The sequence below is a fragment of the Leucoraja erinacea genome, chromosome 31 (genome assembly GCF_028641065.1).
Source record: "Leucoraja erinacea ecotype New England chromosome 31, Leri_hhj_1, whole genome shotgun sequence".
NCBI classification, from domain to species: Eukaryota; Metazoa; Chordata; class Chondrichthyes; order Rajiformes; family Rajidae; genus Leucoraja; species Leucoraja erinaceus.
In genome coordinates, this window is record NC_073407.1 from 730,354 (window position 1) to 745,574 (window position 15,221).

A 15,221-nucleotide genomic window follows, 5' to 3' on the forward strand; every position below is an offset into this window, starting at 1 on the left:
GTAACACTCACTCACCACTGCCGCGGAGCCCCAGCATTGTGGCCGGGGAGGGAAGCAGCTCGCGTGGCTATGAGCGGCCTCCATCACCGGACAGCGGAACCGACTGCCATCTCAGCGCCTTCTGCCGGCCCGCTCACATCTGGCAGTGTTCTCCATCTGAAAAGTGAGGAGACCAGCTCAAGAGCAAAGATCATAGAGCGGAGTGGGTCAGCGGGTGATGGCTAACATCACAGCGGGCGAGGGAGCTTCTGTGTCAGTGCGAACAAGGGATCAATTGAGGTTAATCGCCCTGACATATGGAGTAAGCTCCAGCGCCCACTGACCCGCTCTTGAACTGGATGATCCCCGGCCGACCCCCTCCATCTCAACCCTCCTGCTCTCCCTGCAACTTTACCCCTGGACAGACTACCCACACGCTCTGACAGGATCTCCCCCCAGTAGCGCTGTCCTTTTACAGCCGCAGCAGCGCTGTCCTTTTACAGCCGCTTCCCATCAGCTGCTAGCAATGAGGGATAGACTTGGCTATATCTCAGTACAGCAACATGGCTCTTGATGTTGCTGTACTGAGGGATAACGAAGTATATCTTCCTTGGCTAATAACCTAACCTTCGGCCTCCAAGATGCAGGTACATTTTCTAGCAATGTTACAAAATTTTGAGATTTTAAAAATCAAGTCTGCAATTGATCCCATCAGATAATGCATAAATAGAAGTTTAATTTGACACCTAATTCACTATCATATCACATACATTCAATGTGATCAAGGCTGATCATCCCCAATCAGTACCCCGTTCCTGCCTTCTCCCCATATCCCCCCACTCCTCTACCCCCAGCCATGTTTATATCTACAGTTCACTCCACGAGTGTGTGTGTTTCTCATTCTGACTGCTCCGTGAGCTGCTCGTATTGACAGTAATCATGTCCAACTCTTAACTGAAAACGTGTGGTTTGCATCTGAAAATCCCCCCTCTGCCTCTCCACGGCTCCCCCCCACACACGCAGATAGACACAGAAACACAGCCACAGAGACACAGAAACACAGACACACACAGCCACAGAGACACACTCACATACAGAAATAAAGAGACATACACAGACACAGAGTCACAGACACACACATACAGACAGACAGACAGACAGGTCTGCTTCAGGTCTTTTAACTCTACCCCCCGCCCCCCGCCCGCCCGCGCTCTCAAGCACACACTGTCCACTCCCAGCGTTTAGCATTGAATACTCATGGCTGAGATCGCTGCGGTGCTGGGGCTTGCTGCCATGTAGACTCCCCCCCCAGTCTCGCCGCTCCTGCGGTAGCGAGGGACACAATTTAACGCATTTACGGAGGCATGCGGATCGATGCATGGAGTATAGAAGCTGGGATGTAATGTTAAAATTGTACAAGGCATTGGTGAGACCAAATCTGGAGTATGGTGTACAATTTTGGTCGCCCAATTATAGGAAGGATGTCAACAAAATAGAGAGAGTACAGAGGAGATTTACTAGAATGTTACCTGGGTTTCAACAACTAAATTACAGAGAAAGGTTGAATAAGTTTGGTCTTTATTCTCTGGAGCGCAGAAGGTTAAGGGAGGACTTGATAGAGGTCTCTAAAATGATGAGAGGGATAGACAGAGTTGATGTGGACAAGCGTTTCCCTTTGAGAAGAGGGAAGATTCAAACAAGAGGACATGACTTCAGAATTAAGGGACAGAAGTTTAGGGGTAACATGAGGGGGAACTTCTTTACTCAGAGAGTGGTAGCGGTGTGGAATGAGCTTCCAGTGGAAGTGGTGGAGGCAGTTTCGTTGGTATCATTTAAAAATAAATTGGATAGGCATATGGATAAGAAGGGAATGGAGGGTTATGGTATGAGTGCAGGCAGGTGGGACTAAGGGAAAAAAAGTTGTTCAGCACGGACTTGTAGGGCCGAGATGGCCTGTTTCCATGCTGTAATTGCTGTATGGTTGTTGTTGTTGTATTGATGACCCATTGTTGTTAACTACTGGCTGTTAACTACTACAGTAGCAGTTAACACATTGTTTATTATTCACAACGGTTGTTATCCATGTTCGTTTTGTAAAATTTGTATTTCCATATGAAATACGGAAAATTAACGCGGGCCCCCCTTTAGGCGCAGGGCCCAATTTGGAAAAATTGGTCCAATTGGCCTAGGGTCGGCACTGCGGATAGGTGACATCGGGCGTCTTCCTCAGACTGATTCAGTCGCTGAGTTACTCCAGCATTTTGAATCACTTTACAACTAGGCGCTGATGCCGCTGGTCTGAGGGAGGAGAGGGGGAGCCCCTGCTTCTGTCCTTCAGATCACCACACCATGCCTCCCCCACCCACCCCACCACCTCCTCCTTCCCTCACCACCATCTCTTCCTCCCCACTCACCCCAGATTGCCGACATACTCCACTTTGGAAGTGACAGCAGGTGAGAGGGAAGGGAGCCCCACAGTGACCAGGGGGGCGATGCTAAAGAATTATACGTGAGTCGCAACAGCCATATGAATTGGTGATACACAGCTTGCTGGTGCAGACTAGCGCCATCAGCGCCTGCTCTTAAAGTGAAACTGCCACAGTAACTTAGCTGACTGAATCAGTCTGAGGGAGGTTCCCAATGTCGTCTATCCATATTCTCCAGAGATCCTGCATCGCTGAATTACTCCAGCATTGTGTCCTTTTGTTGGGTGTACCTTGCGGGTCGGGAGTGGGGTCAGAAGCCAGGGCTTTAAACGGCCGGAGCCGCCCGCTATATCCAAAATGTGTTATAAGGGGACCATTAAAAACGAGGGTTTACTGTATTGTGTTTGGGAAAAAATGTGGAGAGAAGTTTAAGAACATAGTTAATTATTTTACTAAGGAGGGACAGGACTGGAAAGAGCGCTCGGCACTCGCAATGCCAGCTGTGGCTCCTAGGGAATTTCAACTGAGCTCTTGCAATTTTCTTCAGATTATAGGGTTATTAGGTGAACTATCAGCTGCTGGAAAATCAGTGTTCAACCTGTATTTCTTTACTCACAACCGGTGTATGATCTGAATTTATTTAGCAGGAAAGAATGTTAAGGATGCCAGTTCATTGTAATTGATTCATTGTCCTACCCGAGGCTTTGGAGGATTTTGGAGAGTGGTTGCATCCTTCCATTTCTTGAGGTGGTTACTGTAGAGAGTCTAGATTTCAGAAGCATGGAAAAGGTCAAGGATCTTTGTTGCCCAGTAGACTGTGAATGTAATGGTGGGTTTGAGATTTTGATCTTCAAAAACCCTTTTCCTCAACTGACCAATGCCCGTTCTGGCACATTGAAGGCAATGGTGAATTTCATTGTTGACATCTGCCTTGGTGAGTCCACCAATTCCAGTTTTTCCATGAACCACTTTGTTGGAGGACAGTGCTCCATTGCAGGTTGGCCTGTCCATTGTTCTGCATTGGGTATACCATACAGTGAAGAGATTACTGTATTAGCTCCACTTCTCCAGGAGGTTTGTTGGAGAAGAAGTGCAGCATTTTGATGAGAAAGATTGAGAAAGATGTTTGAACCTTGTTTGCCAGCAGTCTTCATTGAGATTGATTCCATTGTAGTTCAGATCATGGCTTGCATGTAATCGTGAATCAATCATAAGTTGGAAGTGGAGGGGCAGGTAGTGCAGAGAAAGCAGGGACTCTGCAGAATAACATGGACAGGTTGGGAGAGTGGGCAGAGAAGTGGCAGATGGAATGCATTGTAGCAAAGTGTGGAGTCATGCATTTTGGTAGGATTAAAGGTGTAGACTATTTTCTAAATGGGGAGAGAATCCAGAAATCGGAGGTGCAAAGGGACTTGGGAGTGCTGGTGCAGGATTCTAAAAAGATTAATTTGCAAGTCGAATCGGTAGTGAGGAAGACAAATGTAATGCTAGCATTTATTTCAAGAGGACTAGAATACAAAAACAGGGATGTAATGCTGAAGATCTATAAGGCACTGACTGATCAGGTCACATTTGGAGTATTGTGAGCAATTTTAGGCCTCTGAAGGTCCAGAGATTTATGAGAATGATCCCTGGAATTAGTGGATTAACATGTGATGACTGCTTGCTAGCACTGGGCCTCTTCTCACTGGAGTTTCGAAGGATGAGGAGGGGACCTCATTGAAACTTACTGAATAGTGAAGGGCCTGGATAGAGTGGATGTTTCTGCTAGTAGGAGCATCTAGGACCAGAGGTCCTAGAATTAAAGGACATTCTGTTAGGAAGGAGATGAGGAGGAATTTCTTTCGTCAGAGGGTGGTGAATCATTGCTACAGAGGCTGTGGAGGCTATGTCAATGGATATTTTTAAGGCAGAGATTTGATAGATTCTTGATTAGGACGGCTGTCAATGGTTATGGAGAGAAGGCAGGAGAATTGGGTTAGGAGGGAGAAATAGATCAGCCATGATTGAATGGCGGAGTAGACAATGGCCTAATTCTGCTCCTATTACTTATGAACATGCAAATTTCTGTGAGCTGCTATATTTGAGGCGTATGCACCACACCTCAGTCCAGATGATGGACTGGACTCGGAGATTATAATACGATGGGGAATGCGATGGGATATGTACATTGGTTGTTGCTGCTGCCTGAATTTCTCTTTGACGTTGCACACTGATTTACGACAGAAAGTACCAATGCAAGGTGAAGACTAGCAGGAATGAGGACTGTCAGAGAAGGGGAGGAAGTTTCTAAATTGTGTTTTCAGCAATAACTGATAATAGCCTGGAGCAGAAGGATAATGTGGAGCAGGTGTCATCTGTTCCAGTACTAACTGATGGTTTGTGTTCTCCTGCTGCAGCCCGGCCTGTTGGAGCCAACCTCTGTTTTGGTGAGGGTCCCAAAGACTGCACCCACCCTGGGCATTGCCATCGAAGGGGGAGCTAACACACGGCAACCGCTGCCCCGCATTGTCACCGTTCAGGTGGGTTGTCGGCAGCAACGCTGCACTGTAGCTTTACTATCCATAAAACGTTGTACGATCCACATCAAGGAGCCACACACCAATAGACATACAAAAGTCCAACTTGGTTGATAAGTTAAGTGACTCAAACTAAAGCAGTAGGCTAGAGTCCTGGTGTATGGACACAGGTTCCAACCACACTGAAGAAGTCTGGAGACGAATGCTAGGATTGGTGCTGGTGGGCCAGCCACTAGCATCAAAGATGAATGAACGTCAGTGTGCATTGCCACATGAAAGAATGAGAAGCAGATGTCAGCTGTGCAACTGTACCATTCGGTCAGATGATGCTCACAGCTCTCAGCAATCCCTCGACTATAGTGACTCTCAGTCAGGCCACTTCTCATTCCTCTAGACCCCAGTCATTCTGGACCAAGTTTCCACAATTGCTTCTCATGGGATAATCTCAACATTCCTGGAATCAAGTATAGCTCCACCACCAATTTTCCAGCACCCTTTGTTGGTTCCAGAATCATTCTGGATTATCCGTTTTGCTGGACCAACAGAGGTTACGGCCAACGAGAGATGTCCAATGGTACTGGAACAGTCCACATAGGTCGCCAGGGGCCGAGATCCCGGCCCGCAAAGCCGGCCGCAGAAGTCGGCTATAGGAATGCATCTGCTGGCTCCAGCCGGGCTGGAGTTCCAGATTCACGGTGGGGGCTAATTCAACCCGCCGATCGGTGCAGAAGTCCCGATGAGGTCGAGATCAGCAGCCACACCCGGCCTTGGCGCCACATTTTCAGGGGGACTTCCGGGGGAAATGTCATGTGCACTCTCTTAATTTCATCCAGATTAAAGGAGGTGCCGGAAAATCAGTGGTGGACCTGTAATGCTGCTGTTGTTGAATGAAATAAAGCCCGTGACACAGAAGCTGCACTGAGCACTCTTACTCGTCTGCTCATGCAGCAGCCCAGCAGAGGCAATCTGTTTACACACATGATGCTCAAAGTTTGGGCATGGAGCCAAAGTCGAGGACCACAAACTCACTCTATGCTGTTCATTCCTGTGCCAGACAATACTTACCAAATGGTGTTTGAAGCTGCATCAAGGGTGATGCCGATTGGGTGTGGCCCAACGACACAGAGCTTTGCCCAATCTGCCGACCATTGCCCGTAGCTTAACATAAATGATGGGTGCTGAAAGAATTCCAAATGCAGGCAAATGGAACAAGCTCAGCAAGGCACCTTGGCTGGTATGGATGGGTTGGGCTGCAGAGCCCGTATCCATGCTGTATAACACTGAGAAGTGAATGAAATGATGAGGCGCCCATAACAAGGAACGTAAGAGTGTCTTGCATCTCATTGTGCGTTTCATGGCCTATAATGCTTACCAGTTTAATGACTTCTATGCTGTGAACCAAGGTGTACTTTTGTATGTCTATTGGTGCCTGGCTCCTTGAAAATATTTACACAACTCTCTCCGCCAGTGAAGACAAATCTAATAAAAGATTACGCTGCAGAGTCATCAAGTTATACAGCAGGAAAACAGGCCCTTTGGCCCAACTTGTTCATGCTCACCAAGATGTCTGCCTGAACTAGGCTCATTTACCTATATTTGCCCCATATATCCCTCAAAATCTTTCCTATCCATGTACCTTTTAAAAAAAAATTGTAATTGTACCCGCCTCTCCCACTTCTCGCAGCTCATTCCATATGCCCACCACTCTGTGTGAAAAAGATACCTCTTCAGGCATATTTTAAATATTTCCCTTCTTGCCTTGCCCTCTAGTTTTAAACTCTCCTACCCTGTTTCAAAGACTGCCCTTGCCTGTGCCCATCATGATTTTATAAACCTCTACAAGGTTAGCCCTCAGCCTCCTACAGTCCAGGGAAATGGTCCCAGCGTATCCAGCCTCTCCTTATAACTCAATTTCTCAGTCCAGGGTTTGAATATTTTCTGCACCCTTTCCAGCTTAATGACATCCTGCATATAAATGGGCAACCAGAATTACTCGTAATATTCCACGTGTGGTCCCACCAACAACTTGTACAGATGCAACACCACATCCAACGTCTATGCCCAATGATATGATCAAGTATGGGAAACAGCTTCCGCACCACCCTGCCAACCTGTGTCACTACTTTCAGGGAACCACGTGCCTGTACCCCTGGGTCACTCTCTTCTCTACAACAATCCCAGGGCTCTACCATTTACTGTGTAAGTCCTGCCCTGGCTTAATTAATCAAATGCTTCACCATGCACCAGTCAGAGTTAAATTCGATCTGGTATAGCCCAGTTGATCAAATCCTGTTGTAATCTTAGGCAGCCACCTTCACTGTGACTCAGATTTGCAGTCCGTGAACATTTCCAGTTTGACATCTCATGTGTTTGTTAATTAATCTGGCCTCTGCCAATTCTCTGAGAAAACATTTCACAATTCAGGGTTAATGGGTAACGGTTTGGGGAATTTTTGGGAAAAGTGGGTATCTGACGGAATTTTCCTGGCTTGTCCGAATGATGACTTTGCCACTTTTCCAGAGAGGAGGATCAGCTCATAACTGCGGGAAGCTGAGAGTCGGCCATGTGATTTTGGAGGTGAATGGAGTGCCGCTGCATGGGAAGGAACACAAAGAAGCCGCAAGGAGCATTGCAGAGGCATTTAAAACCAAAGACAGGGACTACATTGATCTCCTGGTAACCGAATTTAATGTTGCACTTTAGGAACTACTGTTGCTAACATTCTTGGAAAGGTGAGACAATGTGCCCTTACCCTGGGTCCTGGAACAGAAAGATAGCTCGTATTTGTGGGGACTTTGTCACTCTTCCCTTGCCAGTGCTGTCAGCTCACCAGATTTCCCAATGAGCAGAATATCCCAACTCTGGTGCCAGCAACATCACCTTTATAGATCTTCAATTCGATGTCAGATTTCAGAATCAAGTCCTGATATAAGAATGAAACATCTTGCTTTCTAAAGAAGTACTTCAAACTCAAATGTAATTCTGCCATGTAACCTGAATGAGGAATACTGTTCCAGACCAGTGCACATGGGTATGGAAGAGTGAGGTGTCCCTGGAACTGGGGCAAGCTGCTGAGTCCTCTGTGGCTGCTGCCGACTCGCTGTGCTGTGCAGCTGACAACTCACCACCTCCTTGCCATGATGGTCAAAAGTCAATGTCAGAGCAATGCTTTCTATTACACACTAGGCATTGCCACAGGGCTCTGGACTCTGGCAAATGCCATGGAAAGAGAGATTGTGCTTCACCTCTGTAATGAGCAGAGGTCAGCTGTGGTCTATGACCTGTCCCTTATCCAGCTACTGGGGTTGAGCTTGGAGCCAGGTTGGATATTTATGTGACCACCAGCCGACACCCAGTAGCCATTGAAAAGGTGCAGTTGATTCAATGGAGGCAAAGCTTGTCTGTTCCACCAGGTGAACGGTCATAGTCTGGGTCAGCAGCCAAATTCCCCCCAGTAAACACCATGAAAAAGCTGGACCCTTGGCCAAGCAAACATTGATAGTTCAGGCAGTGAGCTGGTGTGACGTGGAACAGCCCTGGCCCTAACCCAGCAGCGGCGTGTGGCCCTGTACCACGTGTCAGCTGGCTGCTGAACCCCATGTACCCAGTTAAACCAACACGAGTCTGAAGAACGGTCTTGACCCAAAACGTCACCTGTTCCTTTTCTCCAGAGATGCAGCCTGATCCCGCTGAATTACTCCAGCACTTTGTGTCCATCTCCGGTGTGACCCAGCATCCGCAGTTCCTACACAACACTGGCTCTGCCCGCTCCACTCACTGCACAGAATCCAAACCATAGTAACACCCATGGCAGGTAGCCATTACTTTGCACAGCGCTATGGTTCATGGGTGTTGTTATGACAACCAAGAACTCTTGAGTTTGCAGCAATGGGATATCTTCTGTTGTCAAATTAGTTTCACCTTGTGTTCTACTTTCTGTGGATTTCAAAACCAAGACTGGGCATAACCTGCCTCTTGGGATCTCTGCATTGGATCTTCAAAATGCCCCCTGACCTCACTGGAGCAGTGGTGGTCACGAGATAAGAGCGAGAGAGAGAGAAAGTGCAAATATTTCACTCAGCTTCCATGGTTCAGGTTTTGGTTGGAGTTGATATCAAGGATTGGCCGAAGATATTTCAGATCATCTGATTCCTTAATCCTGAAATAGGGGCAGAGGGGTTTTTGCTTTTGAGAGCTGACAGGCTGCAGTTGGGATGGTCTCTTCCCAGTCCTTGCAGAATCCAGCAATGGTCACTGTCCATCCCTCTGTCCATCCCAGGAGCACCCACCGACTCCAATTCCACTCAAGGCACTAAAGAATGGGGCAGGGTGTAGGGAGGGATAGGGCAGGGTGACATTGAAGGGAGAGCAGAGTGGGGGCATGGAGGAGGGAATGGGTGACAGTGGGGGAGAGAGTGGAGGAGGGAGAGTGATAGTGAGGGGGGAGTGATAGTGAGGAGTGGGTGATGGTGGCTTTGGTTAGGACTAGAGAGATGAGAAGGTCCTGTGAAATGATCTATCAAATGATAACTGATTAAAGAATGTGTCAGGAACTGTGGCACAGCTGGGACATTGTGCATTCTCTATCCTCGACCTCCACTTGTTGTCTTGTCCATGGCTTTGGTGCCCAGATTGTGCAGCGATTTCTCCACCACTCAGTCATCAGTGCCCTCTTGTGCAGCATTGATAGTTCCTTTTGTACATGCCATTGTTTATAGACTGATGATCTGATACAGCTTTCTGTACAACATAAGCTCGTGTCCGTGGTGTTTGTACAGTTTATTACACTGCCTTGTAAATTGCTCTTAACCCAATTCACAATATTTGTAAGATATGTGCTTTTCATTTTCCAATAAACCAGTGGAAGACCAGGTCAACTTTGTCAGGCTCGATTGTGAATTGCAATGGCAGTCTGTAACCAGGTGGTGGCAGTAAGCTCACATCTCATTCCATTCTCTCTGTGGCTCTCTTGGCCGATGGCAGAAGTGAATTCTTCTCCCCCCCCCCCAGTCAGTCAGAATACAGGTCCTGACGCGAAGACATTTCACAGAACCAGAGAGTAAATGTATTTTTACATTCCCTTTTGGAATCGGGACATGACTGAGGTGGCCAGCGTTTATTGCCCATCCTTCTGTAAGTTGCCACTTGAGCCACTGCAGTCCTGCTGTTGAGGGTTGGCCACCGTGGTGCTGGGAAGGAGGTGTAGGATTTAGACCCGGTGAAGGGGCAGCGGTATATTTCAGGTATAAGTTAGGATGTTTAGTTCATTGCCACGTGTACCGAGGTACAGTGAGAAGCTTTTATTGCATACTAACCACTCAGTAGAAAGACAATGCATGATTACAATCGAGCAATCCATAGTGTATAGATACAGGATAAAGAGAATAAAGTGAATAACTTTTGTGCAACATAAAGACAGTAATGTCTAATCAAAGATAGTCTGAGGGTCTCTAATGATGTAGATAGTAGTTCATGACTGCTCTCTAGTCGTTGGTCGGATGGTTCAGTTGCCTGATAACAACTGGGAAGAAACTGTCCCTGAAAAGAAACATGGAAAAATAGGTGCAGGAGTAGGCCATTCGAGCCAGCACCACCATTAATGGGCCGGTGGGGGCGCTGCACTGGCAGCAGCCCTGTCAGCAGCGTGTTAGTCTTTTCAACTTTTTTTATTTTTTTAGTATGCCTTAAAGTCTGTTTTTAGTGTTTCTTAGTGTGTTTTGTGTGGGGGGGTAAGGGGGAAACCGTTTCGGCCGCCTCCTCCATGGAGAGGCGACTTTTTCCAGGTCGCCTCCCCCGTGGCCTAACAGCGAGGATCGGCGTGGCCTTTCCTGGAGATGCGCCCGGGGCTCAGGGCTCCGGCGGCGGGTGCAGCGTGGACTGTCAGCACGGAGCTGGGGCTCGCTGGAGGGGAGCGCTCCGTTCCGTTGGCCCGCAGCAGACGGCAGCCTGAAGCCGCGGTCTGCACAGCTCCAGCTGGCGCGGCGTCTACAGCCCGGGATCCCTCGTGGGGGACCCGGGGGGAAGAAGAAGCTTCCACCGCCGGCCCGCGGCCAACTTCTACCGCGGGTCCGGTATGGACTTAACATCACCCCTGGAGGGGAGCTTCGACCGCCGGCCCTGCAGACTGCGGTGCTTACGGCTGCGACGTGGAGGGAACTTTAAATCTTCGGCCGCCGGCCTGCGGCCTACACCAACTAAAAGCCGCGGTCTCCGGTGGGGAGGAGCCGACTCTGGACTTACCTGGACTTGTACCTTGTCCTTTTACCATCTGGACGCCCGCAGCAACGGCTGCGGAGGGTTGAGGTCCCGACCACGGGGGGAAATGGAGGAGGACTGGCCAAATTGTGTGCCTTCCACCACAGTGATGAATGCTGTGGTGGATGTTTATGTTAAAAATTTACTGTGTTTTTGTGTGTGCCCTTTATCATTGTATCGCTGCTGACGTATCATTTCACTTGCACTTTCTGTGCAATGTGACAAATAAACCGTTGTATTGTATTGTATTCAATAAGATCATGGCTGAATATCCAAAATCAGTACCCCATTCTTGCTTTTTCCTCATATCCCTTAATTCCTTTAGCCCTAAGAGCTAAATCTAACTCTCTTGAAAACATCGTGAATTGGCCTCCACTACCTTCTGTGGCAGAGAATTCCACAAATTCACAACTCTCTGGGTGAAGAGGTTTTTCCTCATCTCTGTCCTAAATGGCCGACCCTTTCTATATTTCTATTATTCTTAAACTGTTACCCCTGGTTCTGGACTCTCCCAACAATGGGGACATTTTTCCTGCATCTACCCTGTCTAATCCTTTTAAGAATTTTATACGTTTTGTAAGATATCCTCTCACCCTCCTAAATTCAAGTAAATACAAGCCCAGTCGACCCATTCTTTCATCATATGTCAGTGACGCCATCCCGGAAATTAACCTGGTGAATCAAAACAGCACTCCCTCAGTAGCAATGTCCTTCCTCAAATTTCGAGATCAAAACTGCACACAATACTCCAGATGCACTCACCAGGGGCCTGTACAACTGCAGTAGGACCTTGTTGCTCCTAAACTCAAATCTTCTCGCAATGAAGGGCAACATGCCATTAGCTTTCTTCACCGCCTGCTGTACAAGTCAAGTCAAGTCAAATCAAGTTTATTTGTCACATACACATACGAGATGTGCAGTGAAATGAAAGTGGCAATGCTCGCGGACTTTTGTGCAAAAGACAAACAACAAAAACAACCAAACAAATTATAAACACAATCATAACACACATATTCTTTTACATAATAAATAGTGGAAGGAAAAACGTTCTGTAGAGTTCTGTAAACGCCTATCCCTGGTGAGATAGGCGTTTACAGTCCGAATTGCCTCTGGGAAGAAACTCCTTCTCAACCTCTCCATTCTCACCGCATGGCAACGGAGGCGTTTGCCTGACCATAGCAGCTGTAACAGTCCGTTGCAGGGGTGGAAGGGGTCTCTCATGATATTGTTTGCTCTGGAGTTGCACCTCCTGTTGTATAGTTCCTGCAGGGGGGTGAGTGAAGTTCCCATAGTGCGTTCGGCCGAACGCACTACTCTCTGCAGAGCCTTCTTGTCCTTGGCAGAGCAATTCCCAAACCAGATGGTAATGTTCCCGGACAAGATGCTTTCCACAGCCGCTGCGTAGAAGCACTGGAGGATCCTCGGAGACACTCTGAATTTCCTCAATTGCCTGAGGTGGTAAAGGCGCTGCCTTGCCTTACTCACGAGTGCTGAGGCGTGTGATGCCCATGTCATATCCTCAGAGATGTGGACTCCCAGATATTTAAAACAGTTCCCCCTATCTACAGGATCCCCATTTATCCTCAATGGAGTGTACGTCCTCGGATGATGTGCCCTCCTAAAGTCCATGATCAGCTCCTTTGTTTTTTTGATGTTCAAGAGGAGGCTGTTGTCCTGGCACCAGAGTGCTAGATCAGCCACCTCCTCCCGGTAGGCCTTCTCATCGTTGTCTGAGATCAGGCCCACCACCACAGTGTCATCAGCAAACTTAATTATTGAATTGGAGCTGAACCTAGCCACACAGTCATGTGTGTACAGGGAGTACAATAGGGGGCTGAAGACGCAACCCTGGGGCGATCCTGTCCTCAGGGTGAGGGACTCCGATGTATTCCCTCCCATCTTGACTACCTGGGGCCTGGCGGTGAGAAAGTCCAGGACCCAGGCACACAGGGAGGTGTTGAACCCCAATTCCATTAGCTTCTCGGCCAGTCTGGTGGGGACTATCGTGTTGAAGGCTGAACTGTAGTCTATGAACAGCATCCTCACGTAGCCCCCCTTCTGGCTGTCCAGATGGGAGAGAGCGGTGTGCAAGACCTGGGAGACCGCATCGTCCGTGGATCTGTTCGGACGATATGCGAACTGCAACGGGTCCATGTTCCGAGGGAGGAAGGCGCAGATGTGTTTCTTCACCAGCCTCTCAAAGCATTTCATGACTACCGAGGTAAGGGCCACCGGACGGTAGTCATTCAGACAGGCTGGGGAGGCATTTTTTGGTACCGGTACAATGATGGATTTTTTTGAAGCAGGCAGGGACCACGGACTTGGCCAGGGAGAGGTTGAATAATGTAGTGAGCACTGGAGCTAGCTGCGTAGCACAGGACTTGAGTACTCGCCCCGAGATGCCATCGGGGCCTGCAGCTTTTCTCGTGTTCACCTGTGTCAGACATGCATGCTTACTATCAGTGACTGATGTAAAAGCATGTCCAAGTCTCATTGCGCCTCCCCTTTTCCTAATCTGACACCATTCCAAATGAGCTGCTATAACATCTTTAACAATCGACTCCAGCATCTTCCCCACTACCGATGAAAGGCTATATTTCCCTGTTTTCTCTCTCCCTCCTTTCTTAAAATGTGGAGTTACATTGGCTACCCTCCATTCGACAGGAACTGATCCAGAGTCGAGAGAACATTGGAAAATGATCACAAATGCATCCAAGATTTCTAGGGCCACCTCCTTGAGTACTCTGGGATGCAGACCTTCAGGCCCTGGGGGGTTACCTGTCTTCAGTCCGAACAGTTTACCTAACACCATTTCCTGACTAATGTGGATTCTCTTCAGTTCTTCCCTCCCACTAGATCAGGGGTGGGGAACCTTTTAATTCACTGGAATGGTTCTGACCCAAAACATCACCTATCTTTGTTCTCCAGAGATGCTGCCTGACCCACTGAGTTACTCAAGTGATTTGTGTCTATTTTTTTGGAAACCAGCAGCTGCCTATTCTTGTTTCTACACTCTGTCCTGTGCCTTGTGAATAGTGGGAAGCAAAGATCCTATAGCAAAGCAAGATAGACTACTCCTGCTAAATGCAATGGACTGACGTGTAGTACGCTATGGAGGGGATCATGGGCATTTTTCCACGCCCATTTTAGCAACATGAGCTTACCTGACCCGACCCGCACTGTAATCAATGTTGCGGGACAACAGTTTGTGTGGGTCAGATTCATAAATCTGTCAGTTCAAACTTCTTGTCAAGATTAAAATTTGATTCTGGTAATTGTCTTTTTTAATGTTTTTTAAATCATTTCTTTTTAAATGGCTCACAAGCAGTGTTTGAGTTGATTTTGTAGTAACCGGAACCCGACCCGACTCGCAGGGTGATTGACAGGGGGGGACTTTTTGTGCGTGATATAGGGTTAGATTCATAATTCTGTTAGTTCATAATTCTGTTGATTCTTGTTAAAGAATAAAATGTTTAATAACACACATACATGAAAGTTATATAAATGTATATAACACACACAATTATATTTCTTCTAATCCAATAATGAACTTTATTTCAGACTAGACAAGGGACATTAAATAAGAAACATTGTAAATAAGAAATATTGGAAAACTCCCTGCAACTTCACACACACTAGGCCTTATCCCCCCCGGCACTCTCGCGCCTGCTCCCCCTTACTACAATGTTCCCCCTCCTATGCCCCTCTCCTCGCCGCCCCGGGCCCCGCACTCTCTCTCCTCGCTGCCCCGGACCCCGCTGCCCCGGACTCTCTCTCCCCGCTGCCCCAGGTCCCGCACTCTCTCTCCCCGCTGCCCCGGGCCCCGCACTCTCTCTCCCCCGCTGCCCCGGGCCCCGCACTCTCTCTCCCCGCTGCCCCGGGCCCCGCACTCTCTCTCCCCGCTGCCCCGGGCCCCACACTCCCTCTCCCCGCTGCCCCGGGCCCCGCACTCTCTCTCCCCGCTGCCCCGGACCCCGCACTCCAAAGATCCTTTGCTATAGGATCTTTGCCGCACTCCTTCTCCTCGCTGCGGATCCAATCT

The 15,221-nt window shown here is 48.3% G+C and overlaps 1 protein-coding gene across 2 annotated transcripts in view; it reads left to right on the forward strand.

Moving 5' to 3' along the window:
* The window catches only part of LOC129711815 (whirlin-like), a 190,385-nt gene extending 180,588 nt beyond the window's left edge, over positions 1–9,797 (forward strand). For both annotated transcript variants that reach the window (XM_055659749.1, XM_055659750.1), the window contains exons 12-13: positions 4,805–4,927; positions 7,445–9,797. In XM_055659749.1, coding sequence (XP_055515724.1) covers positions 4,805–4,927; positions 7,445–7,627 — 306 coding nt within the window. In that variant the 3' untranslated portion in view covers positions 7,628–9,797. The remainder of the gene's footprint in view (positions 1–4,804; positions 4,928–7,444) is intronic.
* The last annotated feature ends 5,424 nt before the right edge of the window (positions 9,798–15,221 follow it).